Below are 27,925 nucleotides of genomic sequence, written 5' to 3'. Positions count from 1 at the left end.
CTCATTCGGTGTCTTCTGTCTCCTACAGACAAGCCCTTGCATGTGCCCCGCCCACACAGACACTCATAAAATAAATACAATGTTATAAAAATTAGTCTAAAACAAAACCTGAGCGAGGAGCAGAGGGTACCACCCGATATACTGATTACAGGTGTATTAAAAACAATCCCTGCTGTCAACAGTTATTTGAAAACCAACAATAACAAAAATATCATTATTTACCACCTTTAACAAGCCTATCAACAGGCTGGGCAGGGCCAGGGAAACAAACGAGCACACGAGTGGTCGCCGCCAGGGGGCGGTCCCTCACTCGGCCTGTCGGAGGTCGGGGTTCGGCGGGGGGAGCGACTCCCTCCCGGCCGCCCCACCCCCGCCGGCCACCAGGGGGCGCCGCTCGCAGCCCGGGAGCACGGGCGAGCGGCAGAGGCCGGCCCGGCGGCGGCCATGGACCGCTTCGTGTGGACCAGCGGCCTCCTGGAGATCAACGAGACGCTGGTGATCCAGCAGCGCGGGGTGCGCGTCTACGACGGCGAGGAGAAGGTAGGGCGGAGGCCGCCCCGCCCCGCGGACCCTCGTGCTGGGCTCGGCACGGCCTGGTCCTCGGCCCTGGGCTCCCGGCCTCGACCTCGCAGCCCGCGGTGCACGGTGGATGGTGGAGCCGGGACGCGGGGGACCGGAGGTGGGGTGGCGGGGATCGGAGCCCCGGACGGCCCAGTTCCGCCTGGTCGGGGTCGCGCCCCCGGAACGCCTTCCCCCACCCTCCTGCGGGATGGATGGGTGATGGATTTGTACTGGGCTCGCCAGAAAGGATTTCCGAAGGAGGCAGCCGGGTCCAGCCCCTGCTTGCGTTATGGACTCATACAGTAAGCTCTGCCTTGTAACGCAAACAGAAATCTTAAGAGATGGGCTTGCAAACGATAAGAGAAATCCCGGATGCGAGGAAGTATTTTGTACACACTGGAAACTCCCCAAGCCCTCCTGTTCTGAATGAAATGCGCGATCTGAGAACAGGGGAAAACAGCTCGCGTTCCCGCAAGCACTTTTGCTTTCCAGTTTTCATTTGCCGAGTTCCTCCTTCCTCGCTGTGCGGGAACGAAGCCTCCCTCTGCTTTGATACACTTTTTCCTGGTCCATGCTTACAGCTGTTGGAGATGCAGGCGACATTTGACCCAGGTCCCCCGAGTTTCTTAGGGTGGTGTTTTTGAGGCAGGATCTTCTCCGCAACCGTTCTTAAATAAAGTTTGATTTAAAGTAGCTCCGATTATTCTGGTTTTGAGTAGTAAATGCAAACCAGACAAACCTGTCTGTCGGGTTGAGAGAATAACCCTCGGAAGAACTGAAGGAAACGGTGGCACAATTTCCTCACTGGAGCAACAACTTTTCTCATTTCCTCATGCCCATTGATAGGGCAAGCGGGACAACTCTGACAGGAGCTTCAAATGTATATCCTAAACTTTGATTTCAACAAGGTGAAACAAAAACTGCTCCGATCTAACTGCACTTCCAAGTTAACAAAACAGTTGTTTTGAAAATGGGAGTTCTCACTTAGCAACAAAGAAATTCTTTTAAAATATAAACCCAGTTGCTTGGTTTTTTGTAAATCAGGCTGGCCAAGACGCTTAAAGTTAGGCTGAATTGCATTCGAGAAGGTACTTGAGCTCTACTTTTTATTGTGACGTTTTTCTTATTTTTAATTGTGTATAGGTGTGCGTGTCTACATGCGGGTGTGTGCACAGAAGGGCAGGTGTCAGCCTAGGCCGGAGGTGTCAGGTTCCCTGGATTTGTGAGTTGCTCTGTGGGTGCTGGGTCCCCTTAACTATTGAACCATCTACCTATTCTGCTCCTTCTCTTTCTGAGACAGAATCTCTCTATGTAACTGTTTCTGTCCTGGAACTCTCTATGTAGACCAGGCTGGCCTCGAACTCACAGTGGTGCACCTGACTCTGCCTCCCACTGCTGGGGTTAAAGGCCTGCGCCACCCTGCCTAGCCTTTCACATCTGACGCAAGAAAACTCAGATCTCATAAGTCTTTTTTTGGATAAGTCCAAGTATTCTGGTGGAATATTGCACTGTTTAGTTGTTTTTTGTTTTTTTTTCAACCTGGCACAAGCCAGGATCATCTGGGAAGAGGGAACTTCAATTGAGAAAAGGCCTCTATCAGATTTTTCAGTGGTCAGTTCCATGAGGCATTTTCTGGAATAGTAATGATGGATGTGGGAGGGCCCGACTCATTGTGGACAGCGCTGTCGATGGACGGGGTCCTGAGTTATATAAAACAGCAAGTTCAGAGACCCGTGGGGAGTAAGCCACTAGGAAGCATTCCTCCATGATCTCCACTTCGGTTCCTGCCCTGACTTCCTTTCGTGATGGATTGTAAATTGTAAGCTGAAATACCCCCCTCCCAGTTACTTTTGGTCGTGTGTTTCTATGACAACTGGAGTGGCTACTGAGATTAAAGGTGTGTGTTACCACCACCCGGTCTGTAAGGCTGACAAGTGGGACTGTTTTACTCGCTCATCTTTAGGCAAGCTTTATTTACTAAAATACAAATGAAACGCCACTACAGTGGTGTTTATCACAGCAATAGAAACCTAAGTTGGCACCAAGAGAAACAATTAATAAATGGGATCTCCTGAAACTGAAAAGCTTCTATAAAGCAAAGGACACGGTCAGCAAGACAAAACATCAGCCTACAGAATGGGAAAAGATCTTCACCAACCCCACATCAGACAGAGGTCTGATCTCCAAAGTATACAAAGAACTCAAGAAACTGGACACCAAAAGATCACATAATCCAATAAAAAAAAATGGAGTACAAACCTAAACAGAGAACTCTCAACAGAGGAATCTAAAATGGCTGAAAGACACTTAAGGAAATGTTCAACATCCTTAGTCATCAGAGAAAGGCAAATCAAAACAACTCTGAAATTCTATTTTACACTGAAAGAATGGCCAAGATCAAAAACACTGATGACAACTTATGCTGGAGAGGTTGTGGGGAAAAGGGAGCACTTCTGCATTGCTGGTGGGAATGCAAACTGCTGCAGCCCCTTTGGATGTCAGTGTGGCGATTTCTCAGAAAATTAGGAAACAACCTTCCTCAAGACCCAGTAATACTACTTTGGGGTATATATCCAAAGGATGCTCAATCATGCCACAAGGACATGTGCTCAGCTATGTTCATAGCAGCTTTGTTTGTCATAGCCAGAACCTGGAAACAACCTAAATGCCCCTCAACCAAAAAAACGGATAAGGAAAATGTGGCACACTTACACAATGGGGTACTACACAGCAGAAAAAAATAACGACAGCTTGAATTTTGCAGGAAAATGGATGGAGCTAGAAAACATCATTTTGAGTGAGGTAACCCAGACACAGAAAGACAATTATCACATGTACTCACTCATAGATGGTTTTAAACATAAAGCAAAGAAAGCCAACCTACAAACCACAATCCCAGAGAAATTAGACAACAATGAGGACCCTAAGAGAGACATACATAGATCTAATCTACATGGGAAGTAGAAAAGCAAAGACAAGATCTCCTGAGTAAATTGGGAGCATGGGAACCTTGGAGGAGATTTGAAGGCGGAAGGGGAGAGGCAGGGAGGGGAGCAGAGAAAAATGTAGTGCTCAATAAATATCAATAAAAAAATCAATTAAAAAGAAGCCTAAGTTGTACACCTGTTCTTCACAGAGTGTGTTTGCACTCTGATGTTTCAGCACACTTCCTAGCCGTGACACCATTATTCATTGCTAACATCTCGTTAGCAATACTGGTGGATCTTATTCTCAGGGGGAAAAAAATGGTTAAAATGTATGTCAAAACATGTAGGTTATCTATTACATGTGGGCTTTTAAAAGGCTTCTTCACCGAGTAGTGGTGGTAATGCACGCCTTTAATCCCAGTGCGGGAGGCAGAGGCAGGGAGATCTCTGAGTCTGAGTCCGAGGCCAGCCTGGTCTACAGATACAGTTACAGGACAGCCCTGGCTACACAGAGAAACCCCGTCTTGAAAAACTAAAACTAACTAACTAGATAAATTCATAAAAGTCATGTTCCTGTGCATGCTTGATTTAACATGAAAAAGTACATACATTTCAGAGTTCTATGAAGTTACATATGCCAGTGTCAAGTTTCTTTGATTTTTTTTTTCAAACTAATAATATTGGTTAAGTACAAGTCAGCAAAGAAAGAAGGAAAAAACTTGAAATGATCAGTACACCACTGCCCAGAAGTAATTACTTTTGGCATATTGGCATACGTTTGATATAAACATGATATGTGAAAATTTTTTTACTTTTTATTTATTTTTTACTGTAATAAAATATCATGGGTACTTTATACTGTTGTTAACAGGATACATGATTTTAACTTCTGTTTAAGAATGCTAGAAGGCTGCAAAGTGTCTCATTAGGGATAGGCACCTCCCTGCAGGGATCTGAGTTTGACCAGGTCTCAGATGCTGGGAGAATCAACTCCTAAAAGCTGTCCTGGCCTTTGTATGTGTGTCATGGCACTGACATAGTCACATAGATATGCACAATTAAAAATTTCCATGTTTCATAGATTGATATTTAATAATACTGTTGATTACTTATTGAACTAGCATTTTTTCCTGTTGGAGAATTTCTTATGCATATAATGTATTTTGATCAAATTCACAACCCCATTCCCTTCCCTAACCCCACTGTCACTTTTCCCCTCTAACTTTATGGACTCTGTCTTTTAAACCATTGAGTCCACTTAAGTGCACCATTTGTTCATGGTTGTGGGACTGTCTACTGGAGCATAGGTGACCTCTCCTGGGACCTGAGCCCCAAAGGAAACCAACTCCCCCTCGCTTCAGTGAGGACATGGTTCCTGCCCCCATCCATGCTATGAGTTTGTCTGGCTTCAAACAAACACTCTTAACCATATCATTTTAAACGCAGACGAGCTCTGGCATCATTTGTAATAAACTGAATTCTAACTGAAATCTTTCTTTGCAAGTGTGTGGTGTGAGATAGCCTTGAACGTAGGTCCATCCTTGTATCTTTAGAGATCACTAGAGATGATTCAACCAAATCTTATTGTATGGCAAACTCTGCTCTCTAGTGTTTAGAGAAATAGAAACCTCATATATACATTTTTAACAGCACTGGAAGGATTTGATTTATTAGTCTCTTGAATACTAACTCTAAATTGGTTTATTGTCTAATTTTCAGGAATATAATCTATGAAATTAAAACTTGAGTCATGCAGACACAGATGCCATCTTTTTCATACTATTATACAATGTATTTTTATTTTTGAAGGAAAGTGGAGAAAACAGGGTCTTCTGTAGACTTAGCTGGCCCCAAACCTTCTACTTCTACATCCAGAAATGGGCTCACAGATCCCTTGCTTCTTTCTCTCCCTCCCATTTCCTCACCCTTTTCTGAGACCAGTGAGTGCTTACCGTGCACTCATTTAGACCTTCTCTTTGGTACTTACATGAGATGTGTGCACCCACACATGTAAAGCACCTTCTGTTGGAGAATTTCATTCTGTGTAATACATTGCAAATTCCCTTTTTTTCCCATTAGCTCTGTCTTACCATTCCATGTGTGCTGTACTATAGATTTTATTTAACTACCCCTGATACGACATGTAGGTTATTTAGACTATTTTATAGTTCTATATTGGATATATATACATATTATATATTATATGTGTGTAATATAATATACAGACTATATTTATAATGTATATAGCATGTCTTTTTAATTTATGATAAACCTTGCTCCAAAATGTTTAATAATTTCATATTATATGCTAACTAGGTAAGAAAATCTGTATAATATGGGGTGATAGTGATTATTTATAACAATCTTATCGTTTTAGATAAAATTCGATGCTGGGACACTTCTTCTTAGTACACACCGGCTGATTTGGAGAGACCAGAAAAACAATGTAAGAGACATCAGCTTTTAGTGTCTAGTTCTGGGCTTTGTTTAATTAGTGTGTGAACTGGGACAGTGGGCCTTGACCATGCTGAGTGTGTGCTTTATCACTGAATTACACCCTCAGCTACCCCCACTCAAGATTTTGTTTGCGTTCTCTTGTTTGTTCTTGTTTTGTTTTGAGAGGACAAGGTTTTACTCTCTAGCCTCGTCTGACCTTGAACCTGCTGTGTAGACCCGTCTGGCCTCTGATTCCCCAGTGGTGAGATGCTTAATTCTTAGGCTTTCAAATACCAGTCAGTCGTTCCTACAGCCTGCCTCAGTGTAGGGGAGGAATCATTCTCTCATCAGTTCTGAGGGATCCTTAAAAAGACAGTTTGTTCTCCAAACAACCTGTTCTGTTAGGTTACTGGGAAGCAGGAGCGCTCTGCTGTAGGAATTCGAGAAAGGCCTTGCCCTATATCTCTCAAGAAGAGACTCTTCACTTTGATTTTATAGTTTCTAGATGGAGTGAGGTGTATCTATGAGCTGATATCTCTATCCCAAAGAATTTTAACTTTAAAGGTACAGTTGTCAACAGGAAAAATTGTCTAGTGTCTCTCTGTCTGTCTGTCTGTCTCTCTCTCTCTCTGTCTCTCTCTCTCTCTCTCTCTCTATATATATATATATATATATATATATAGTTTTATATATATATAATAGATATTCTTATTCTTTCTATATAAAAGAATATATATTCATATTCATATATACTTCCCAGCTGGATGTTGATTGATTAGGAAAATAAGAGTATATATGTGTGTGAATATATAAATATATTTTATAAATATATTTGTGTGTGTGTGTATATACCTATACATTTATATGTTCTTATTTTCCTAATCACTCAGCATCCAGCGGGGAAGCTGTAGTGACTGAAGTTGGTACTGAGATAAACTCCCGGCTGGGAGCACTCTTCCATCTGGGAGTACTACTCCCATGTTTCCACCTCTTCACTACACTCCCAATCACCAAGAACTTTTATTTAATTATTTATTTTTTTTATTTTATGTGTCATGGGTGTTTTGACTGCATGTGTCTGTGCACTGTTTGTGTGCAGTACCCACAGAGGCCAGAGGAGGGCTCCTGTCTCCTGGAACTGGAGTTACATCTGGGTGCCAGGAATTGAACCTGGGTTTCCTGGAAGAGCAGCCACTGCTCTTAGCCTCTAGGCCATCTCTCCAGCCCCTCACCATGAACTGTTAATGCCCAGATGAACTGTAAACTGTATTGTATCCTTTGGAAGAGTGCTCACCATGTTCTTTAAGAACCATTCCCCCCTTAGGGTTGATACTGCCTCCTTTGATGCTGCATTCATTATTCTGTTAGTGTTGTGTAATTATTTTAAAATTATGTGCGGAAGAGAAATCTTTACAAGGCGATGAGGTGCCCTGAATGTTGATAAACTAATTTATTTATTTTTTTTTGATAAACTAATTTTAGAGTCACCTTTTGGTTACCATGTAAAGAGGTCATTTAGACAGAGAAGGGAAGAGAGGGTTGCAGGGAAGATGGGTGTGATTGGTGGGTGATATGTGCACAAGTAGAAATGTCCCATTGAGGCCATTGAGATGGCTCAGCCAGTAAAGATGCTTGTCCTAGACAGTGCATGGTAGACCGAGAGCACCCTGGGGCTGCAACATGCATGTGTATGCCTACTTGTGGACATGCAACACACGCATGCAAGATAAATAAATTGTAAACAAAAAAAAACAAAGAGTGAAGCCTGTTAAATTGTTCAATTATTCATATTAATAGAAAAGGAAGCCACTTCTGAAACCCTTTGACCTACTATATACCAGTCATGTATAATGATTTAAATTAAATTTAGCTAATGTTTTTCACAAGCTTTTACTGTGTTACCTTGCCTAACATTGAACTTTAGGTTCAAGTGGTCATTTTTACACTTCCATATTATTTTTAATAATAACAAAGCTGTATTAGTATTTCCTCTCAATGTATATACATGTGTACATATCTACATAAGTAAATTGGGGAAGTTATAAAGAAGCATAAAAATCATCCACATAAAATACATTCTTTAGAATTGTTTTGATTTGTTTTATTTTTATTTCTTATAAAATATTGCATCAAAAATTTTTTCATGTAAATTCATTTTAATTGGAAACTTGAACAATACAAATGGTGAATTATTAGTCATTGGATATGGATCCTGCTATTCATATCTTACAAAAAGAGGTATTTAAAATTTTTCATAAATTTTACTTGAAAAGAACATACCAACTATAAAAACAAAGGTAGTTACAACTGTTTAATTTTGCTTGAAAAAAGGTAATTATTAGTTTACTTATTTACATGTGTGTGCTCATGTGTATGTGTATGTGCATGCAGGTGCCTATGGGGGCAGAGGACAGTCCCTGGGACTGAGTGACCAACATAGGTGGTGGGAACCGAACTCTGCCCCTCTGCAAGAACAGCAAAGGCTCTTAACTGCTGAGCCATCCCTGCAACCCCTTTTTACTTTTATATTTTTGAGACAGGATCTCACTGTATAGCTCAGGCTGGTCTTGAACTCCTTATCCTTCTGTCTCGGATTCACTAGTACCAAGATTAGAGAGGTATCACCTCCTGGTTTAATTTGATTTATTATATTCTGTGTGTCCATGAGTGAGGACCACTGTGCACATGCAGAGGGCAGTGGGTAGCTTGCAGACTTCTTCCTTCCCCCGTGGGATCCCAGGGATGGAACTCAGGCTTAGGTTTTGAGACAGGCGCCTTTACCCACAGAGCCATCTTGCCAGTCCTGCGCTTGCCTTTAAAACTCTCCCTATGCTCTCCCATGCACCAAATGGCAGCGCAGAGTTTTAGTTCAATTTTCCACAAGTTTATTAAGGAGATTGGAAGTGTAGCTGTGGTGGAGCCCCTGCCAGGCGTGTGCCTTCCTGGCCCTGGCTAAAGTGAGCAGTTTGGTTAGGGAATACAGCGTGGATGAACGGCGCTCCCGAGCTGGACTTGATCTTCTGACACGCATAGCATACCGAGCTCTTTCCTGTTGGTCTCCTCCCAGGAGTGCTGCATGGCCATCCCTCTGTCCCAGGTTGTGTTCATCGAGGAACAGGCGGCTGGAATTGGGAAGAGGTGAGGCCTAACAATCTTTCTGGTGTTTGTTTGTTTGTTTGTTTGTTGTGTTTTCCAGACAGGGTTTCTCTCTGTATCCCTGGCTGTCCTGGAACCCGCTCTGTAGACCAGGCTGGCCTCGACCTCAACAGAGAGCCCACCTGCCTCTGCCTCCAAGGGCTTAGAATTAAAGACATGCACCACCACCACCCTGAGTGAGCTCTAAATCCTTTATTCACAATAAAGTTCTTATCTCCTCCTACCGCTCTAATTAAAGCCCCCTTCAAATCTGCTGTACCCCCTGCTATTCAAGCATCTTCTCTATTGCTCCTCCCCCCACTTTGGTCCTTTTCACTCTCTTTGTTTCTGGGGTTACTCCAGGATATGTACTCACCCTGAAGAACCTAAAGAAGTTGAGGACCTCAGATGAGAGTGAATATGTAACATTTGTCTTTGAGTTTGCGTTACCTCAACCAATACAATCTTTTCTAGTTCTGTCCACTTATCTGCAAAGTTCATGTTTTCATTTACGTTAGCTAAATAGTGTGCCATAGTATATGTGCACCACATTTTCTCTTTTTTTTAAGATTTATTTATTTATTTTAAGATTTATTTATTTATTATTTTATTATTTTATTTATTTTATACAGTGTTCTGCGTGCATTTATCCATGCAGGCCAGAAGAGGGCACCAGATCTCATTATAGATGGTATGAGCCACTATGTGGTTGCTGGGAATTGAACTCAGGACCAAGCAACCAGTGCTCTTAACCCCTGAGCCATCTCTCCAGCCCATGTGTGCCACATTTTCATTCTCTGTTTGCTGGTTGAAGGAGCTGTAGGTTGTTTCCATTTCCCTGCTACTGTGAATAGAGCAGCAATGAACATGGCTGATCTGGTGTCTGTGGAGTAGGGTGTCAAGTCCTTCGGGCAGATGCCAAGGAGTGGCACAGCTGGTAGATTTGTCCTTAGCTTCCTGAGGTTTCCACACTCGTTTCCAGAGTCATCGCAGCAGATGGCAGTCCTGCCAACAGTGGTCCCTTCCCCCATATCCTCCTCAGCATTAGTTGGCAGTTGTTTTGTTGATCTTTGTCATTCTGACTGGAGTAAGATGGAATCTCAAAATTGTTTCGATTGTACTTCCCTAATTGCTAGGGAGAATGAACATTTTTTAAGGTATTTCTCCTCTGTGTTCAGATCCCACGCATATTTTTTAAATGGGTCATTTGAATTTCGTTTCTTTGATTCTTTGTTGCTTGGGCTGTCTATATTGTGGATGGTAATCCTCTATCCGATGTATAGCTGACAAAGATTCTCTCCCATCCTGCGACTTCTCCTTCACATGATTGGTTGATTCTTTAGCTGTGCAGAAACTTTTTAGTTGTCAGGTTTTGGCCTTGATTCCTGAGTGAATGGAGTTTTATTCAGAAAGTCAGTCCTTCCCTAACCCTGTGTCACGGAGGACATTGCCCATGCTTTCTCATAGTGGTGATTCAGTGTTTCACGTTTAGGTCTTTGATCCATTTGGGCGTAATTTTCATGCAAGGTGATAGATAAGGGTCTAACTTCATTCTCCTGCATGTCAACATCCATATTTCCCAGCACCATTTATTGAAGATGTTTTTCCCCTCCAACTTATGTTTTGCGGGTTTTTTTTTTTTTTGCATTTTTGTCACATACTAAATTGCTGAAGTTTAGGTACTCATATTTGGGTCTTCACTTGTGTTGCATTGGTTTGCGTGTCTGTCTGTGTTTTATTACTATGGCTCTGAAATGGTAACCTCTCCAGAAACATATTTTTTTGCTCAGTATTTTTGGCTCTCTGAGATCTTTTGTGGTTTCATACGATTTTTAGGATAGTTTTCTTCCCCCATTTTCTGTTTCAGTTCAGAATGAGATAGTATTTTGGATTTTGATTGCATTGAATCAATAAATAGTTTTTAATAAGATAGTCATTTTCAGTGGTAATTCTACCAATCCATGAGCACTGCCTGTCTTTCTAATCTCTAGTGTCTAGATATGGGGTTTGGGCGGCTGCGTGAGACAAGGATCAGGAGGAGTCCCCAAGGTCTGTATGCATTTAGTGGTACTGAGTCCCCAAGGTCTGTATGCATTTAGTGGTACTGAGGTGCTGCTGCTGACACACAAGTGTCTCCCCTGGTCAGCAGGACTTGAGAGTTGTCCTTATCGTCAGGTCTTCTAGATCATGCTGCTGCACGGGCGGCATTTCCAGCAAATGACACTGTAGGACATTAGCTTTAGATGAGTTTTTATTAAAATATCAGCCAGCCCATTTTACAGGTAACTTTTCACATGTTTTCAGGTAGGTAAGGTAGACTGCTTTGGCAGAAGTGATAGCCCCATGTGACCTCAGGTGGTGACCCTGTGGATGGGAAGCCTAGGCATAAACCACTCAAAACTTTACAAAACTATTCTGAATTCATTTCTAAAGCCATGCATTTATTTTATCTATATAGCCGATGGCATTTAGTTTATACCTTACAAGTTTTATTTTTGCAGGTTTTAATGATTCTGAATATAAATTAGAAAAGAATGTGTTTTTGAAATTCATTATTTCTCTATGAATTTCCCAGTGATTGGAAATGTACAACATGTTTAACAAATAGTGCTCGTCGTAGTGGCACACACTTTTAGATTCAGCATGTGGGAGGCAGAGGCTGGGGGATCTCTCTGTGTCTGTGTTGGAGGCCAGCCCGGGTTACATGGCAAATTCCAGGCTTGCCAGAGCTACACAGTGAGATCCTGCCTCAAAACAATACATAAATAGTAAGTAAATAAGCAAATAAAAAGTTACAGAAACAGAATTAGTGATTTTAAAAATTTATCAACGTATTTGCTGTTTCATTAGTGCCAAAATCGTGGTTCATCTGCATCCGGCTCCTTCTAACAAAGAGCCCGGTCCATTCCAGAGCAGCAAGAACTCCTACATCAAACTCTCCTTCAAAGAGCATGGCCAGATCGAGGTAAGCTCCCTAGTGAGTACAGCTGGATCCACACGTGTGTTGTGTGTTAGTATGGTAGAAGACAGTATTGTGATTGAAGGTGTGTGCTGTGTGTTAATGCAGCAGACGACAGTATTATGATTGAAGGTGTGTGCTGTGTGTTATTATGATAAAAGACAATATTATGATCAAAGGTGTGTGCTGTGTTAATGCAGTAGAAGACAGTATTATGAAGGTTATAAACCACATTTTTACAAAAACAAAAAACAAAGCAAAACCTTTTTATGTTTCGAGCCTTATCAAGTGAAAAGCAGGGGTGTGGTTGCATGGCATCTGAAGCTGGAGGCTGCTAGAGAAGCTGCTAGGGGGGTAGTTGATGGGGCAACAGACCGCAGCGGGGGAATGGATTCAGCTGCTCTCTGAAAGCTCCGCACCAGGCAGCTGATCTCGGTTAGCTCCATAGAGAGAATGGCTTGGGTCTAATGGCCCAGTGTCGTGGTTAGAGGATCGAGTGAGGAAGCCGCTGGACACTTGTTCTTAAGACAAGTGTGCTGCCTTGCGCAGCACCCCGAGTGCTCCTCACACAGCTGTTTCAAAGCCAACCGAAGTGAAATGCTGCCCTAGTTGGGGTGTCAGCCGCTGTGAAGAACTCCTGTAAAGGAAAACATTTGACTGGGGCTCACTTACAGTTTCAGAGGTTCAGTGCATTATACATCATGGTGGGGAAGATGGCGGCATGCAGACAGACATGGTGCTGGAGGAGTAGTTGAGAGTCCAACATCTTGCAGGCAACAGGAAATGGTCTTTGACCCCGGGAGTGGCTTGAGCACGGGAGACCTCAAAGCCCACTTCCACAGTAACGCTTCCTCCAACAGGGCCACACCCACTCCAAGGCCACACCTCCTATTGGAGTCAGTCCTTTGGGGTCTGTTTTCTTTCAAACCACCACACTTGCCAGAGGTATTTTTACTGGAGTTGTAATATGTTGGATTATTTGTGAGCCTAGCCACATTTTGTCTCTAATTTTGTTTTTGCTTTTGTTTTGTTTTTTTTTTTGAGACAGAGTATTATGTGACACATAGTGGCCTTGAATTTGCTATCTAGTCGAGGGTAGCCTAGCACTGACCCTCCTGTTGGGATGACAGATGTATACTACTGCATCTGACTTGTCCCTAATTTTTACCTTGTATATTAACTAGACAAGTTATTCTCTGCTCTATTTGTGGAGAAATGGTTCTGTAATTTTTCTGGACTGTTTATTTCGGTATAGGTTGACAGCGCTCCACATCTGTAGGATTGCTTAAAGTGAGGGCGTTCGCTGAAGTGGCATTCGTCTGTGGGGAGAGCACTCCATTGTATGTAAAGGCTAGTGTGTGTGTGTGTGTGTGTGTGTGTGTGTGTGTGTGTTTTGATCTCTTTGTGCTTCCTGAAGCTGATCCTAGAAGACAGCTGCTGCCTGCCCTTGCTGTCTGGGGGTCTAGTCCTATCACTGACAACTGAGCAGAACGTTATGCTAAACAGATGTTTTAGTAGTGTGTGTGTGTGTGTGTGTGTGTGTGTGTGTGTGTGTGTGTGTGTGCGTGTGACGGCTGCCATTGGACTGACTCAGGTCTTTGCATTTATGTTACAGTTTTATAGGCGTTTATCAGAGGAAATGACACAGAGAAGGTGGGAGAATGTGCCAGTTTCCCAGTCATTACAAACAAATAAAGGACCCCAGGTATTGTTGTAGCTATTTGTAAGTGTAATATCTTCTTTTCTGTTTGTCTTCGAGACAGGGTTTCTTTGTAGCTTTGGAGCCTATCCTGAAACTACCTCTTGTAAACCAGGCTGGCCTTGAACTCACAGAGATCCACCTGCCTCTGCTGGGATTAAAGGCGTGCACCACCACCGCCCAGCTTGTTTGTCTTCTTAAGACAGGGTGACCTAGAATTTTGTGTAGCTCTGCTGGTCCCATTCTTGAAGTGGTCCTCCTGCCTGAGCCTCCCAAATACTGGGTGTGAGACACAAGACCCAGCCAACACACTGTTTTCATTTCTGTACTTACACACTCTGTAGGAAGACTCTGGGCACGTGGTCGTGCATACCTTTAATCTCAGTATTTGGAAGGCAGAAGCAGGAAGATCTCTGTGTATTTAAGGCCAGTTTGGTCTACATAGTGATTTCTGGGATAGCCAGGGCTACATTAGAAAGACCCTGTCTCGGTAGAGGAGCGGGTCCTGGGGTCATAAGAGCAGAGCTGTCCCTGCCCCTCATGAGCTGCAGCACTGGGGAGAGTGACCTCGTACCTGTGGCTCCTGTACGGGTGAGTTAGCTGGGGCAGTGCTGGAGAGCTCACCCTGGTGGTAGGGACAGGGGAGAACTGGTGGATTGACCAACCCTGCAGATGCCCAGGTCCAGAACCAGGCTATGGCTTGTCCTGCCCCAACATCTATGCCATCTGTGATCTACTGGAGCATGGGAAGGGTCCTGACCTGCAGACCCAAAGCTGCAGGGTCTCCACGACACAGCGACAGGACATCCACGAGGAGTGTCAGTGAGGGCCCGGCTTCCATGGTGGCGTCGAAACCAGGGGCCGTAAACCAGACCAGTGACCACTTGCACTATGTGACTCATCCTGTCACACTGCAGCTTCCATGACGAGATTTTTTTTTTTCCCCTTTTTAAATTTTGTTTTACTGGGGGAGGTTGAAGAGGCAGAGGACAGATGCAGAGGGACAGGGAAATGAGTGGGATCAAGATGCAGGATGGGTAAGACACAATAAATACAAAGAAAGTTTTTAAAAAATAACTTATTAAAAGACATAGTATCTTTTAGTAAAAATAAACCACTATTAGTTATCGGTTGAAAGAAAAAAAGAAAGAACCTGTCTCAAAAAACCAAAACACAGAAGGAGGAAGAAGACAACGAATACAAACTCTCTGTGATCACACACTTGTCAAAAACAAAGTAATAGAATTCTGCTTTTTAAAAAAAAATTTGAATTTTCCTGGGAATTAGTCTGAATCAGTCATCCAGCTGAGGACAGGCACTCACATGTGAGGAAACAGCTTGTTAATAACTTGTCAAATACAAGAATTTTAGCTACAGTTTTATGCATTTGATAGATTATTAGTATCTTATATGATAGATCTTCAGAAAATAAAAAAATGAATAAGAAGTTTAATTATACCTAAAATACAGAGAAACGCGTGCATGCCGTTGGTTATATATTTATTTTTCCTTTGCTATTGAAGGTCATTATGTACAAGCAGAAGGAGACGCTTTGGAGAGGAAGCTAGACGTAACTGTCTGCTGTGGTCTGTGGGCTCTTTCCCACCTTTGAAAAGTCAGTGTAGTTTACAAAAGGCTTTGTTTCCTTCCGTTTTGTATATCTTACGATCTAATTGTTTTTTGGTTTTTGTTTTTCTTTTTTCTTTTACAGCCAGGAAGAGTAAGAGCTGTAGGGATTGTAGGTATCGAAAGGAAACTCGAAGAAAAAAGAAAAGAAACCGACAAAAACATTTCTGAGGTAATCCCTAGACATCTTCCTGCAGCTGTGACTACTTACATTCTGTAATTTGGAATTTATTTAGTTTGCCCAAAATTCCATAGTCTCCTGTTTCCTACGACAGACCTCCCTCACCATGGCACATTTTGATCCAGCTTTTTCTTCTGCTCACACGTGCAGAGAGGGCCGGGAATAGAGAGCTGTTCTCTGTTGTTAGTATTCCTGTTTCGGAAGGGGGCTGTGATGTTCAAAATAAAGTTCTTTAAATCTGAAATAAGCTATGTTATTTCAGGAAATAAATTATTCCTATGGATTCTCACCCTCAGAGAATTCTCCACAGGAGTTATGTTGTGTTACAGAGGCTGACTTGTTTAGGAAATAGTTCTTGTTCTCCACACGTGGACCTGCGTAAGAAGCTCTGGCTACTGTCGTGGTCCCCTAGGTAGGCAGGCAAACTGGCACTGTCGGCATGTAAGACACGCCTGGTGACAAGAAAACTCAGCCTCTAGAAGGGACTCATGACAGAGGCCTTGATATTTGTTGGGATTAGGAAGACCCGTTAGCAGTGGGGAGATGGGCTGGAAGGCCAGGATGTGTGGTGTTAGCAGTGTCAGCATGAAGGAAAGGTCCAGCAAGAGGAGCGGGATATGCAAAGGCAGGACTCTCAGTACTGAACAGAAAATTCAGACGTCTGGGAATCGCTGATGAGATGAATAACCAGTCCCTGCAGACGAGCACACGGCGTCTGTGGGTTTAAAGCAGAACTACAATGGAAGTTTCACTGTGGTGTGGATAACAATAGAACGCTCTGTAAGCCGAGGACTTAATAATAGAACGGGCGTGTGCATCTTTCTTGCTATAATTTTTATTTTATATACCTTCCCATACTTTAAGAAACTGTTACTTGTGTTTTGTAATTAATGTTTTAATTACTTAAAACATTTTTTAGCCAGTTCTTTTAAAGTGCTGTGGAATTTCTATTTGTTCTACTGATTACACGTGATAAAGGATATATTCTGTGTAAAGTCAAAATGTTTCAGGGTTTTTTTTTTTTTTGCTATGAAAATATAGTGATTTCTCATAGCGTTTTTCCTTCAACAAGTGAAATAAATTTATTAACAGCTTGTGTAGTAGTGTAAAAATCTAAGTTTACACGATGTGCCTTTGATCTAGCTTTGGTGTGTGCTTTAAATGTTAGAATTGACTCAGTTTCATAGCTGGTGCCCGGAGCCTCCCACAAAGGGCTTCCGGCATCTGCTGGCTCTTGCCGATAAGAACCCAGTGTCTAAGCCTTTGTTTATCTGAGGAAATTCCTGTGAGGTGTGTGCACGTTCCTTTTGTTTTCAGTGTTAGCTTAGTGAACTGGCTATGAGGATCTTACACAGTTATTCTTACACTATTCTTTGAGCTAAAAAAAAAAAAGGTTTTTCAGGTGGGGGTACTTCCGCAGATTGTCACCGCTGATCAGAGCCACATTGTGTATGTCAGACCACTGTGTGCGTGGAGTTCTTGCTTAACTGACTCTCAGAAAAAAAAGAAAGAAAGAAAGAAAGGAAGGAAGGAAGGAAGGAAGGAAGAAAGGAAATATCCATGCACATCACTTAGTTGAGAAATTCTACAGTATATTTTCAGCAACCTGAAATAATTTATTAGAAACATATCTGACTGAGTTTGAAGAAGCCCTCGAAGTAGACATGCAAAACTGTGTCATGGCTTACTATTCCAAATCTACAGCTCAGTTATAATTATATTCAAAAACGGTATTCCTGCAGCTGGGTATTGTCATTTTTAACCTGGAAAGCATTTTACTCTCTCCCTCTCTCTGTGTGTTTGTGTGTGTGTTAGCCATGGCATAACCTAGAACCCCACCAATGCCAGAAAAGCATTCTGTCACTGAGCCATGCCCCAGACTGAGATTTTCTTGTATGTGTTCATAAACACTAAATAATAATAATAATATTAAATAATAATAAATCTGTGATGTCTGCCGTGTTAAGTTTGGCTAATCTGGTCATATCCGTTTTTCCTTTGTAAGTTCTTAGTTCTAGTATTTGGTTAGCATTAAAATCATCTATGGAAAGTTTGGTTGTAATTTGTTTGAGAAACTTTGCAGTTTCTTAAAGTAGACTTTTAAAATGAGGTAGATGTGTTGCTTATACAATTAATAGTAAATTGATATTTGTGAAAAAAATGTTTATCGTTGCTTTAAAACATTTTAGTTCTTTAAAAGATTGCAATACAAACTTCATTTCTCATTTCAGGCCTTTGAAGACCTTAGCAAGCTAATGATCAAGGTAGGTGTCCCGTGTTCCACTCAGATTCAGCCATGATGACCTTGAAAGTATATTTTCCTTTTTCTTCTTTTTTCGAGACAGGGTTTCTCTGTAGCTTTGGGGTCTGTCCTGGAACTAGCTCTTGTAGCTCAGGCTGGCCTCAAACTCACAAAGATCCGCCTGCCTCTGCCTTCCTAGTGCTGGGATTAAAGGGGTGTGCTACTGCCGCCTGGCTGAAAGTCTATTTTCTTAGAAGAGCCTTTGTCCTTTCTTTTTCAGGCTAAGGAAATGGTAGAGTTATCAAAATCGATCGCTAATAAGATTAAAGAGAAACAAGGTGACGTCACAGAAGATGAGGTGAGGACGCTTTTTTATCTTTGAAGTGGTAGATGCCAGATAGAAGGTAGTGATGTTCTTGTGGTTGACCAGATCTCTCTCCCTGTGGTTGACCAGTTCTCTCTCCCTACTACTGAGCTATGCCTGTAGCTTCTCACGTTTTCTGCCTTCCAAACTATTTTTTATTACACTTATTTCCTTATTGAGGTGAGCTGTCCTGCAGCATGCAGGTGGTGGATGGAGGACCACTCGGAAGAATTGATTCTCCCCTTCTACCATGCAGATCCTGGGTATTGAATTGAGATGTTCAGGTGGCAAGTGTAGTTGCTCACTGAGCCATCTCACTGGCCCTGCTTTCTTAGTGTGACGTTTTTATTGCTTGCGTGTGAAGTGCTAAGGAGAAATTAGATCATATTCTTTTTCGCTAGTTCTACAGGGGTTCAAGATTATTCTGTGTTCTTTCTTACGGTGTAGGAAATAAAGCTATTGAAATATCTAAAGAGTCGCAGAGTAGCTGTTCCATACAAATCTGTGATGTCTGCAGTGTTAAGTTTGGCTAATCTGGTCATATCCATTTTTCCTTTGTAAGTTCTTAGTTCTAGTATTTGGTTAGCATTAAAAATAGCTTAATTACTACCTTTCTCTCACATAAAACTGAAAATAAACAGCATGAGACTGGGGTAGAAGGGCGGAGATTTGTTCAAGGAACAACGAAGGAGCTCACTGCCCTGAAGTCCACGGCATAGAAACACAGTAGAAGGCATGGCTATCTAGAGAAATAACTGTGCACATTGAGCTTATGATGAAGAGTTTCAGCCGTCGTGCGGAGAAACTGTTTTCCAGTCTGCTGATGCTTTTCCCACCCTCTTACAGACCATCAGGTTCAAGTCCTACTTGCTGAGTATGGGAATAGCCAACCCAGTTACCAGGGAGACCTATGGCTCAGGCACACAGTACCACATGCAGCTGGCCAAACAGCTGGCTGGAATATTGCAGGCACCGTTAGAGGTAGGTGAATCCAAACCCCTGCTTTCCAAACACTGCTAAATTATTTCCATTAGAAGTCTCAAGAGCCTAACCGTTTTCATCATGTGGTTGGCATTAAATAACGTGGGTTTTTCTTCCAGGAGTATTAAATTGGCTTAGGTTACTATTAATTAGCTTTAATTGTAATCTTCAAAACTACTTTTAACTTCCATTTCAGGTGTTTGTACTTCATTAAGTCTGTTTGGTGAGACTTTTTCCTGATTTCAAAGGAGATTTCTTTTTATAAATATATTTCTCTCTAGTCTGTATTTTTGTTTGTTTTTAAGACATGATCTCATTTTGTAGCCCAGGCTGGCTTTGAACTCACCATCCTCCTGCCTCTGCCTTTCTAAGGCCTGGGATTATAGACTTGAACCACCATATCTGGCTATGTTTAGTTTTTTGTTTGTTTGTTTGTTTGTTATTGTTTCTTTGTTTGGGTTTTGTTTGTTTGGTTTTGTACAGGATCTTTCTACATAGCCCTGTCTCTTGTGGAGCTCATGTGTTGGCCTTGAAAGATCCGCCTGCCTCTGCTTCCTGAGTGCTGGCATTAAAGGCACGTGTACCACTGTGCCTGCCCCATATCTAGTCTTTTTAGTTCCTGCTAATAGTTTTGTAGTGTTTTTTTGTGTGTTTTAAATATATGCTAAACTAAGTGCCATGGCGAATCATTGTGTGTCCATCATCTGTCTTCATCAATAAATTATTTTAAAGCAGATAATCTTGTATGTAAATCTTCTAATCCCTGTAATGTTACTAGACTAATGGAAACACAGCTACAGCGTCAGTATCACTCTCTCACCTAAAACACTACAAACCTTTAATGTCAAATGTCTGGTCTGTGTTCACATGTTTTGGTTTGCTTTTAGTTTTTTGTGCTGATGGTCAACATAGGAATTTGTATATCCGCCTAGCTGCAACTCCAGCCCCAAGTTGTGTTTTGTTTCGTTTTTATTTAATTCCAGCTTCTCTGGGGAGAAACTGGTAGTTTACCCTACAGAGTATAGGTTGACTGACTGCGGTATTAACATGTCTCTCATTCTACACGTTCTCTGTCACCTGTTATAAATAGCAGCCTTTTATGACAAGAATATTTTATAGGGGATGTTGTACATCTCTGTCAGTAGGTATCTGTCTGTCTGTCTGTCTCTCTCTATACACACACATATACATTGCTAGATACATAGTTAGCAGCCCTTGACGGTCATTACTATATAATGTTATTATTTCATTAAGGGTTACAAAATTATGGTATCACTTATTTCTGTCCTTTCTTCCTTTACTAACATAAATTACTTAAAACATTAAATAAACATAAAAGATTGTTAACATTTAATGAGCCTTCCTCTAAGAGGCTTCAAGTCACCAGGTCGCGTGGCCCCAGTACCCTCAGCCTTCTCCTCAGCTCTGCTCTGAAGAGTCGGAGCAGGTCTCCAGAACTCTGCCATGGCTTCCGTGCACTTGCCAGTAAGGGAGCAGCTCCAGGCTTATTTGTGGCACCAGTTACCTGAGTCTGATCCCAGACTGATGTCCACAGTTTATCAAGGCTCTGGTCCCTCTTACGTGGTTTTGCCTCATCCCCACCTTCCTGAATTAACCAAGGCGATGCCTGTTGAAGCTTACCCTGTGGTGACAGGCTGCCAGCGTTACTCTGGCCTCTTGCTTCCAGGGTTTGCAGATATGGCTGTGTCACACGTGGCCCCTGAGTTCTCCAGTCTTTCTCAGTCTGAATCACACCTGCAGTCAGGAGACTAAGGACAGTTTGGAAGCCTGGTGCAGCTGTCCTCTTTTCACCTAAGCGATGGTGGAGTCCGTATGTAGAATTCGAGGCACTGCGGAGGATGTCAATAGGCTCTCTTGTATATAAATACAACTTTTTAGGAGAAAGCAATGTAATTTGTGATTTCACTCAGATTATGATTTCTCTTAGGAAATGCTAAATATTTGATTTTTTTTCCTCTGTCCTTTTAACAGGAACGTGGGGGAATAATGTCGCTCACAGAGGTGTACTGTTTAGTGAACCGAGCTCGAGGGATGGAGGTAAGAACACGTTTCCGTGGTCCCCCTCTAGTGAGTGCACATTGATTGTGAGCATCAAAGCTGTTTTCAGAAGCAGTGTGATGAGAGAAAAGGGATTGGCCTGGGGCTGGCTTTGCCAGCGACTGCTGAGTGACTTTGAGTGAACTTTGAGGGACTCAGTTTTGTCGCCTTAAAAGTAAAGGTTTGCAGTGAGCGACGCCTGCCAGCGCTGAGGTCTGTGTACTGCGATGAGTGGAAGCTTTTCCTCTGAGTGTTTAACTCTTGCAGGCTCAGCTGGACTCAGATTTCTTGGTAGATAGCGCAGAGACAACGCCTCCTTACACCTTTGGCTGAGTATCAGTAGGCGCTGTTCTTTAGGCCCTATACTCAGTCACACCCGGTGCGTGACCTTGGAGACTCTTTCCTGGTGCTCTTGGTGCCCCCGCAGTTCAGTGCAGCTTGGGTAAGCTGCTACTTCTGGCTCACCCAAGTCCCGGAGTGCACCCCGTCCTGTCATCAAGCACACGAGTGTCGATGAGATGCACACCAGCTGTTAGCTCACTTAGCCTCTCCTGCTTTTATCGCCCCCACCTTCAGGTAACCTGGGAGTGAGGAAACTGAGGGGTAGATTGAATAACTTGACTGAGGTCACCTGGAGATGGTGGTTTGACAGTGCTTAGGCTCAGCTGGCTCTGGAGCCGTCCCTCGTGACTCAGAGCTGTGCTTGTTCTACCACGGTGCGGATTTATTAAGGCTGCACTATCAGAACGGAAGCCACTGGTAGCTACACATAGCAGTCTGAATTTATAAAACAAGTATAAGATAAACAAAGGTCAGCATCCATGTCAGTATCTCAAAAAAAACATTTTTGTTGTTATTTATTACAGTGGTGGAGCTTGAACCCAGGGCTTTCTACATGCTGGGTGAGAACTCCACTCCTCAGCTGCGTTCCCAGCCCCTTTCCTTCTCCCTTTCTCTGTGGGTACCGGAGATTGTGAGACCACGCGTGTGACCTGCACCGCGTTTCTATTGGGCAGAACTGCCGAATGCTGTCTTTGGCTTCTTTGTCCTTGAAATTGAGTGACCTACAGACTTGATGAATAGCATTTTTCCTACTTTATAAAAAGTGTTTTAAACTTTATTATTAAAAAGAACTTGGAAATAAAAATGTCACATACCAAAACTTACCAGACTCAAAGTCTGTACAACTCAACAAACTTCTTTGTAGTTAGAAATGGCGTTCAAAATGGAAGCTCTGAGGCTTCACATTAAATTTACACTTTTAGATTCCTGTTTGATATCCTTATCCACCATCAAACTCTAAAATTTCTTGACAGAATAATAGCTAGAAAAATGGCTTTTTATCCTCTTTCATACCTTGTGTCCATCACCGACATTCAGTTCTTCAGCCCCTTGTGTTTAGCCTTTTTGTTCTCTTCTTTCTGTTACATACTGTACCCACGCGTACATTTCTTTGCACATACACACACTCACATTCACACATTATTGGCTAGCGCCCACATGTCAGAGAGAACATGAAGTTTTTTTTCCTGAGAATATATGACTTCAATTAATATTATACATTTTAAGATTATCCATTCCCTGTAGTTTTGACTTCATTTTTCTTTAGAGCTGAGCAATATTCATGTGTGTGTGTATACAATATATATAAATTTTCATTACACATTCATCTGTTGATGGACAGCTAGGTCGAATCCCGTTCTTTGCTCTAGTGAATAAAGCAGCAATAAACAAAGGGATGCAGATCTCTGTAGGGTCCAGAGCTCTCTGGGTCATATGTCATTGACTTCTTATTCTGTTGCGGTGGTTATTACAGCTGTACAGAGCCATTCTATTGCTTTGCAGTGTTAACTGGTTTTTTTTTCCTCATTAGTTGCTCTCCCCAGAAGATTTAGTGAACGCATGCAAGATGCTGGAGGCGTTAAAATTGCCTGTCAGGTAAAGGACTCTCCACAGGAAGTTTGCCAACTGGAACCATGATTCTGCCTAGACCTGAAAGTCCACCCAAGCCTTCTACTGTGCATGGCAAGCCAGATGATGCCCTCTTGAGGCTGTGCCATATGTGACCTGAGTGTGTCACCCCCCTGCCCCCCGCATGTACTACAAGCATCTTCTGCCCTCCTGCCTTCATCCTATCAGGGATGGGTGGGTCCCTGCACAGATCATATTCAGACTTGTGATTTCCGAGAGGAAACTCAGAAGAATTCACCTCTGAGCCTCCTGCAGTGCACATGTTCAACTCAGAACTGCATTCTCCTTATCCTTGGGCTAAAAGCTCCCTGAACTGGAAAAAAAAAAAGCTTTATCATGTAGATTGTGGCCCATAGTTTTATTGTCTGTTAATTCTTGAGTTCTTTAATTCTGTTATAGTTGCATGTAGTTATTATGGCTTAAGCATTGTGTGATTGTCCTCGGGCCTGGGCATTAAGTAAAGTAGACTGTGGCTTGCTTCTCCTTTGTGGTTGAACATCTTAGAAATACCCACACTGTTCTCACATCTGTGTTTTCCAGGCTTCGGGTTTTTGACAGTGGTGTCATGGTAATTGAGCTTCAAACCCACAAAGAAGAAGAGATGGTAGCCTCAGCCCTGGAGACAGTATGTGAATCCGTTTCCCTCAGTCCTTAGAGCTTGCCACAAAGACCCAAATGCATAGCAACTTAAGAAGCAGGATTCACTGTTGGATTTAGCTAGAAAGTCATTCACAGGGTCAATGCTTTGTGGTAGACAACGATGTTTTCATTCAACCAGCATCCATAGTAAAAGTTTTTGAAGTATTTGTCTCCCTTAACATCTTAATGAGGTGCTTGCTTTCCCGCTGCAGCTCAGCATTAGGAGCAGGTTTTCAAGTCACATCCTTTACTGGAGCTGATTATAACTCTGTGGGCCCCTTACCAGAGCCTGTGACACACACAGTGTGCTGTGCTCTAGGCTTTCATACAGTGCCTTGTTACATGAACAGCTCTGTGTTGGTTTGTAGCCTGTGGTCTGCCTGTTCTGAGCCCAACAACTTTCCTAGACTTGAGCTCTCTAGATTCAGGTCTGCTGGACTGGAGGGCTGACCAGCGAACGGTTCAGAACACTTGCTCTTGCAGAGGACCTAGGAGCAGTTCCCAGAACCTTCATGGTAATTCATAATCATCTGTAGCTCCAGTTCTGGGAGATCCCACCCCCTCTTGATCTCTGTGGGCACCAGGCACAAATGTGGTGTGCATCTCTGCAGGCAAAACACTCATGCACATAAAGATAAATCTAGAAGCAGGAAGGTCTAATTTTATAGTGACTATTTAGATTTTGGTAGAAAACCCAGTAAAGCATTTCCTTCCTGCACTGGTATGTATCCTCTCAGTGTATTGAAATAATCGTGGTTGTTGGTGTTTTGTTTTGTCGTGTTTGTTTTCTGTTGTGTGTTATCACTAGGTTTCAGAAAGGGGATCTTTAACCTCAGAAGAGTTTGCCAAACTTGTGGGGATGTCTGTCCTCCTAGCTAAAGAAAGGTATGTAAGCCCTGCCCCTCACTGTGGTGTGTCATATGTTTCTGGACGAGCAGATCATTATGGGATTTCTCTTATTTGTTCCCAGGCTGCTTCTCGCCGAGAAGATGGGCCATCTTTGCCGAGATGACTCCGTGGAAGGCTTGCGGTTTTACCCAAATTTATTTATGACACAGAACTAAGAATTTTGTATCTGACAGACCTTTTGTCAATACACTTGGCCTCATGCCAAGGTCATATGACATTGAGCTAAGCGATGAACACAAATAAACCAAGAATTTGTTAGAACTTCACAATATAATATAAAACTCTTACTCTTTCCCTAAAATTATGGTCTCAGAAGTGTATTTACATATAGGAAAAGACAGAACAATGAATGAATATGCATTTAAAGTCATGCTGTACTTGTATAGAACTCTTGGGTTTTAACTTGAAATATGGTGGATTTTAATTTGATCCTTGAATTTAGATCCTCAGGGGGAGAAGAAGTAAAGTTGCATGTTTGGATTCATCAGGTAATCATTTTTCTGTGACTAAATTTCACCAAAATGTGAATGTTTTTCTCTGCATCTGACATGCCCATCTTGGGCGTTCATGAAGGAAGCAATAGCTACGCTGTAGTTCAAGAACCAATAGCACTGGAATAAAAGGTCAGACTGCAGAGTGCCTACCAGGCTCTTCCTCCGGGCTTGGGAAGCAGACCTAGGTGTATCTCTCCCGAGTCAGATAAAACTCTTTTAAAAAAGGATAGGGCTAGGGTCTAGCTTACTTGGTGAACATTTGCCTAGAATGCAGAGGCCTTTGATTTCAGACCAACCACCCAAATAATGAGAGAGAGAGAGAGAGAGAGAGAGAGAGAGAGAGAGAGAGAGAGAGAGAGAGAGAAACTGTTATGCACTTACTCCTCAGTTAGGTTCTTTGTAGTTTTTAAGTGATAATTTCATGACTGGCATTTTTAAAGACTTCAGCAGTATGACTTTGTTTAAGAAATGTGAATTTGGAAACTGAGTTAAAGAGCTGTACAGACACACCCAGAGCTGTAATTCCAAGTCTGAGAGCTGGACAGTTCTGGAAGGGCATTAACTGCATAGGACCTTGAGTGCTCTTCATATGGAAGCCAAGGATGTGAAACAGGAAATGGGAAAGCTGGCAGATCTCCTTTCTCCTCTCACAAGGAGTCTCAGCACTCGACTAGAGACATTCCTATCATAGTCCAGCCGTTTGCACTTCTTTGCGCCCTACATGTTTTAAGTTGTGTAGAGGAAACATCAGAGAGAAAGGAAAGTTTTTGATAGCAAAAACTGGCGTTATCATCTCTAGATTGCTGGAGTTAAGTCGGTTGCCTGACTTCATATGGATAGCACGTTGGCATTACCTCAGACTCTGGGAGTCCTTTCTGAAGCTTAGCTGGAAGAGGAAGGGGAGTGACAGGGTCGCCTGGGAGGGCACCTTGTGGATGAGGTGGAGGCCACTGCAGATGGCTGTGGAGAAGCGCCAGTGTCTGCAGCTGCAAACCAGGGAACTCCACTCCTGATCCCTTCCTGGGAAGTGACTGCCATTGCTTCCGTCCTCCAGTATTAATGAGGATGCTGCGGCCAAGGCAGCCTCCTTTAGTGTTGTTTTTCAAATCTGTCACTTATTTTCAAGTATGGTGACATCTCCCCTAGTCACCTCATTGTTTATCTCAGGTTTACTTTATGGTTAATTCAGTGTTGGCTACCAAATCGTCTAGGGATTGTTTAGACCACTGTGTCTGTTAGTATGTCTCACCTCTATCTCGACTGCACGTAATCTGTCATTTGACTCTGGCAGACTTATTTACACACACACACACACACACACACACACACACACACACACACACATCCCTTGTCTGACTGAGGGTCTTTAAGTCAGCAGGTTACTGATCATCAGCCCTACCACTTGGGTTAGTTGTAAGGTTATCAGGTTGTAAGAGCTGCTGAATCCAGCTGTAATGGTTTGGATTCATCACAACAAACACATGACACATTTGTTTATTCAGTGTGACACCCAATTAACAAAAATGGAGCAATCTGATTTGTGGAATGTGAATGAAAGATGAAAAATGACATAAATATACTTTGATTTTTTTTTTTTTTAAATCACTGTTTCCAGACCTTGGTTTATCTGTTTGACTTTTTTTCTTGCCAAATGTGTTGTTCTGGTTCTTTTGTTTCAGGCTGTGTTTAAATACAAACCAATCAAACCTAGGTGCAAAAATGTCTGCTTCGGTGCTCATCACTGGAATTTTGTTCTCTCACTTTGTTCTTAGGAGAACGAATCTCTTTGTGAATTTATAATGGAACAGTTTAGTTACTGTAAAGAAAAATAATTTACATTGTGTAATCAAAGGCCGTTTTCAGGGTTAGATGATTGGTGTTAATGTAGATAGAGTCAAATTATTGTGAAACTTTAAACTAATTTTCTTAACTTGGTGTTCTTTTTAAAATTCTTTGTAAAATACATGAAAATGATAAATGTTTAGTCACAATAAGCCAGTATGAGAATTTTTCTAGCTTATAAAGCATTGCTTCTGAGTTGTCTTTGAAGTTTTGTAATTTTGTTATCTTAAAAAGTGGGAAACAAGTCATGAGCTATTTTAAAACTCCTGATTTAGAGCTCACTGTGGCCCAACTGTGTACATTCACATGGGTGGGTTACCATGTGTGCCCAGTTACTAGACTAAGCTGACCAGTTTCACACACACCATGTTTAAGAAAGTTATCTTTTGCCCAACAACCTCTGCATCTCCATCTTGGTACAGTGGAATCACATCTTGTCAGGTGGTTAGGTTTTTAAAACTTTGTCTAAGGTCAAAATAAAGCATGTTCAAAACGACCCTTAAAAAGTCTCTAAATGGCATATAGAGTTCCTCCTATGGTCTTACACTGTGAGTCAATGGGGAATGTATAGCGGTATAGATTTTTCTGCATACAGTAAACACGGTCTGTGATGATATGCATGCCAACAGTGGACTTTTAACAATACTTACACTGCTGGAATGTGTGTTTTGCCGTACTTGCCAGGAGATATAGTTGGATTTATGTAAATTTGTTGCAAATCCTTCCTTTTAGGATAGACCTAGAGTGCAAGCTTAACAAAGACAGATTTTTCTGGCTTGTTCATGGATCTATTCCCCAGAGTCTGGAACAAGGTTTGACACACAGTAAGCATTCAGTAAATATTTACTGAATAAATTGTGTCTATCAGTATATCTAACTATCTATCTATCCATCCACCCAC

General features: G+C 42.2%; 1 protein-coding gene across 2 annotated transcripts; it reads left to right on the top strand.

The window, feature by feature from the left end:
* Positions 1–383: 383 nt before the first annotated feature.
* Positions 384–27,219, top strand: Vps36 (vacuolar protein sorting 36 homolog). 2 transcript variants are annotated; one of them, XM_085680696.2, is made up of 14 exons: positions 384–540; positions 5,866–5,934; positions 8,992–9,062; positions 11,910–12,024; positions 13,634–13,723; positions 15,429–15,515; positions 17,756–17,788; positions 18,047–18,124; positions 18,977–19,111; positions 21,104–21,169; positions 23,043–23,107; positions 23,681–23,765; positions 24,588–24,664; positions 24,750–27,219. In XM_085680696.2, the coding sequence occupies exons 1-14, from the start codon at positions 445–447 to the stop codon at positions 24,841–24,843; spliced, it is 1,161 nt and encodes a 386-aa protein (XP_085536822.1). In that variant the 5' UTR covers positions 384–444; the 3' UTR covers positions 24,844–27,219. The 2 variants fall into 2 exon arrangements, with proteins under 2 accessions (XP_085536822.1, XP_085536823.1); XM_085680697.2 differs by lacking the exons at positions 384–540; positions 5,866–5,934; positions 8,992–9,062 and adding an exon at positions 11,680–11,827.
* Positions 27,220–27,925: the final 706 nt, after the last annotated feature.

Source organism: Myodes glareolus, chromosome 23, assembly GCF_982192425.1.
Source record: "Myodes glareolus chromosome 23, mMyoGla1.1, whole genome shotgun sequence".
Taxonomy (NCBI): Eukaryota; Metazoa; Chordata; class Mammalia; order Rodentia; family Cricetidae; genus Myodes; species Myodes glareolus.
The sequence above is the reverse complement of the archived record's forward strand: the minus strand, read 5'-3'. Positions and strand labels throughout refer to the sequence as shown.

Bases quoted from the DNA above. Each gene is read 5' to 3' on its own strand.
- Vps36 (XM_085680696.2), top strand. From the start codon at position 445: ATGGACCGCTTCGTGTGGACCAGCGGCCTCCTGGAGATCAACGAGACG. The intron at 12,025-13,633 runs GTAAGCTCCCTA...TTTATGTTACAG, and splicing joins AAGAGCATGGCCAGATCGAG to TTTTATAGGCGTTTATCAGA. The intron at 24,665-24,749 runs GTATGTAAGCCC...ATTTGTTCCCAG, and splicing joins GTCCTCCTAGCTAAAGAAAG to GCTGCTTCTCGCCGAGAAGA.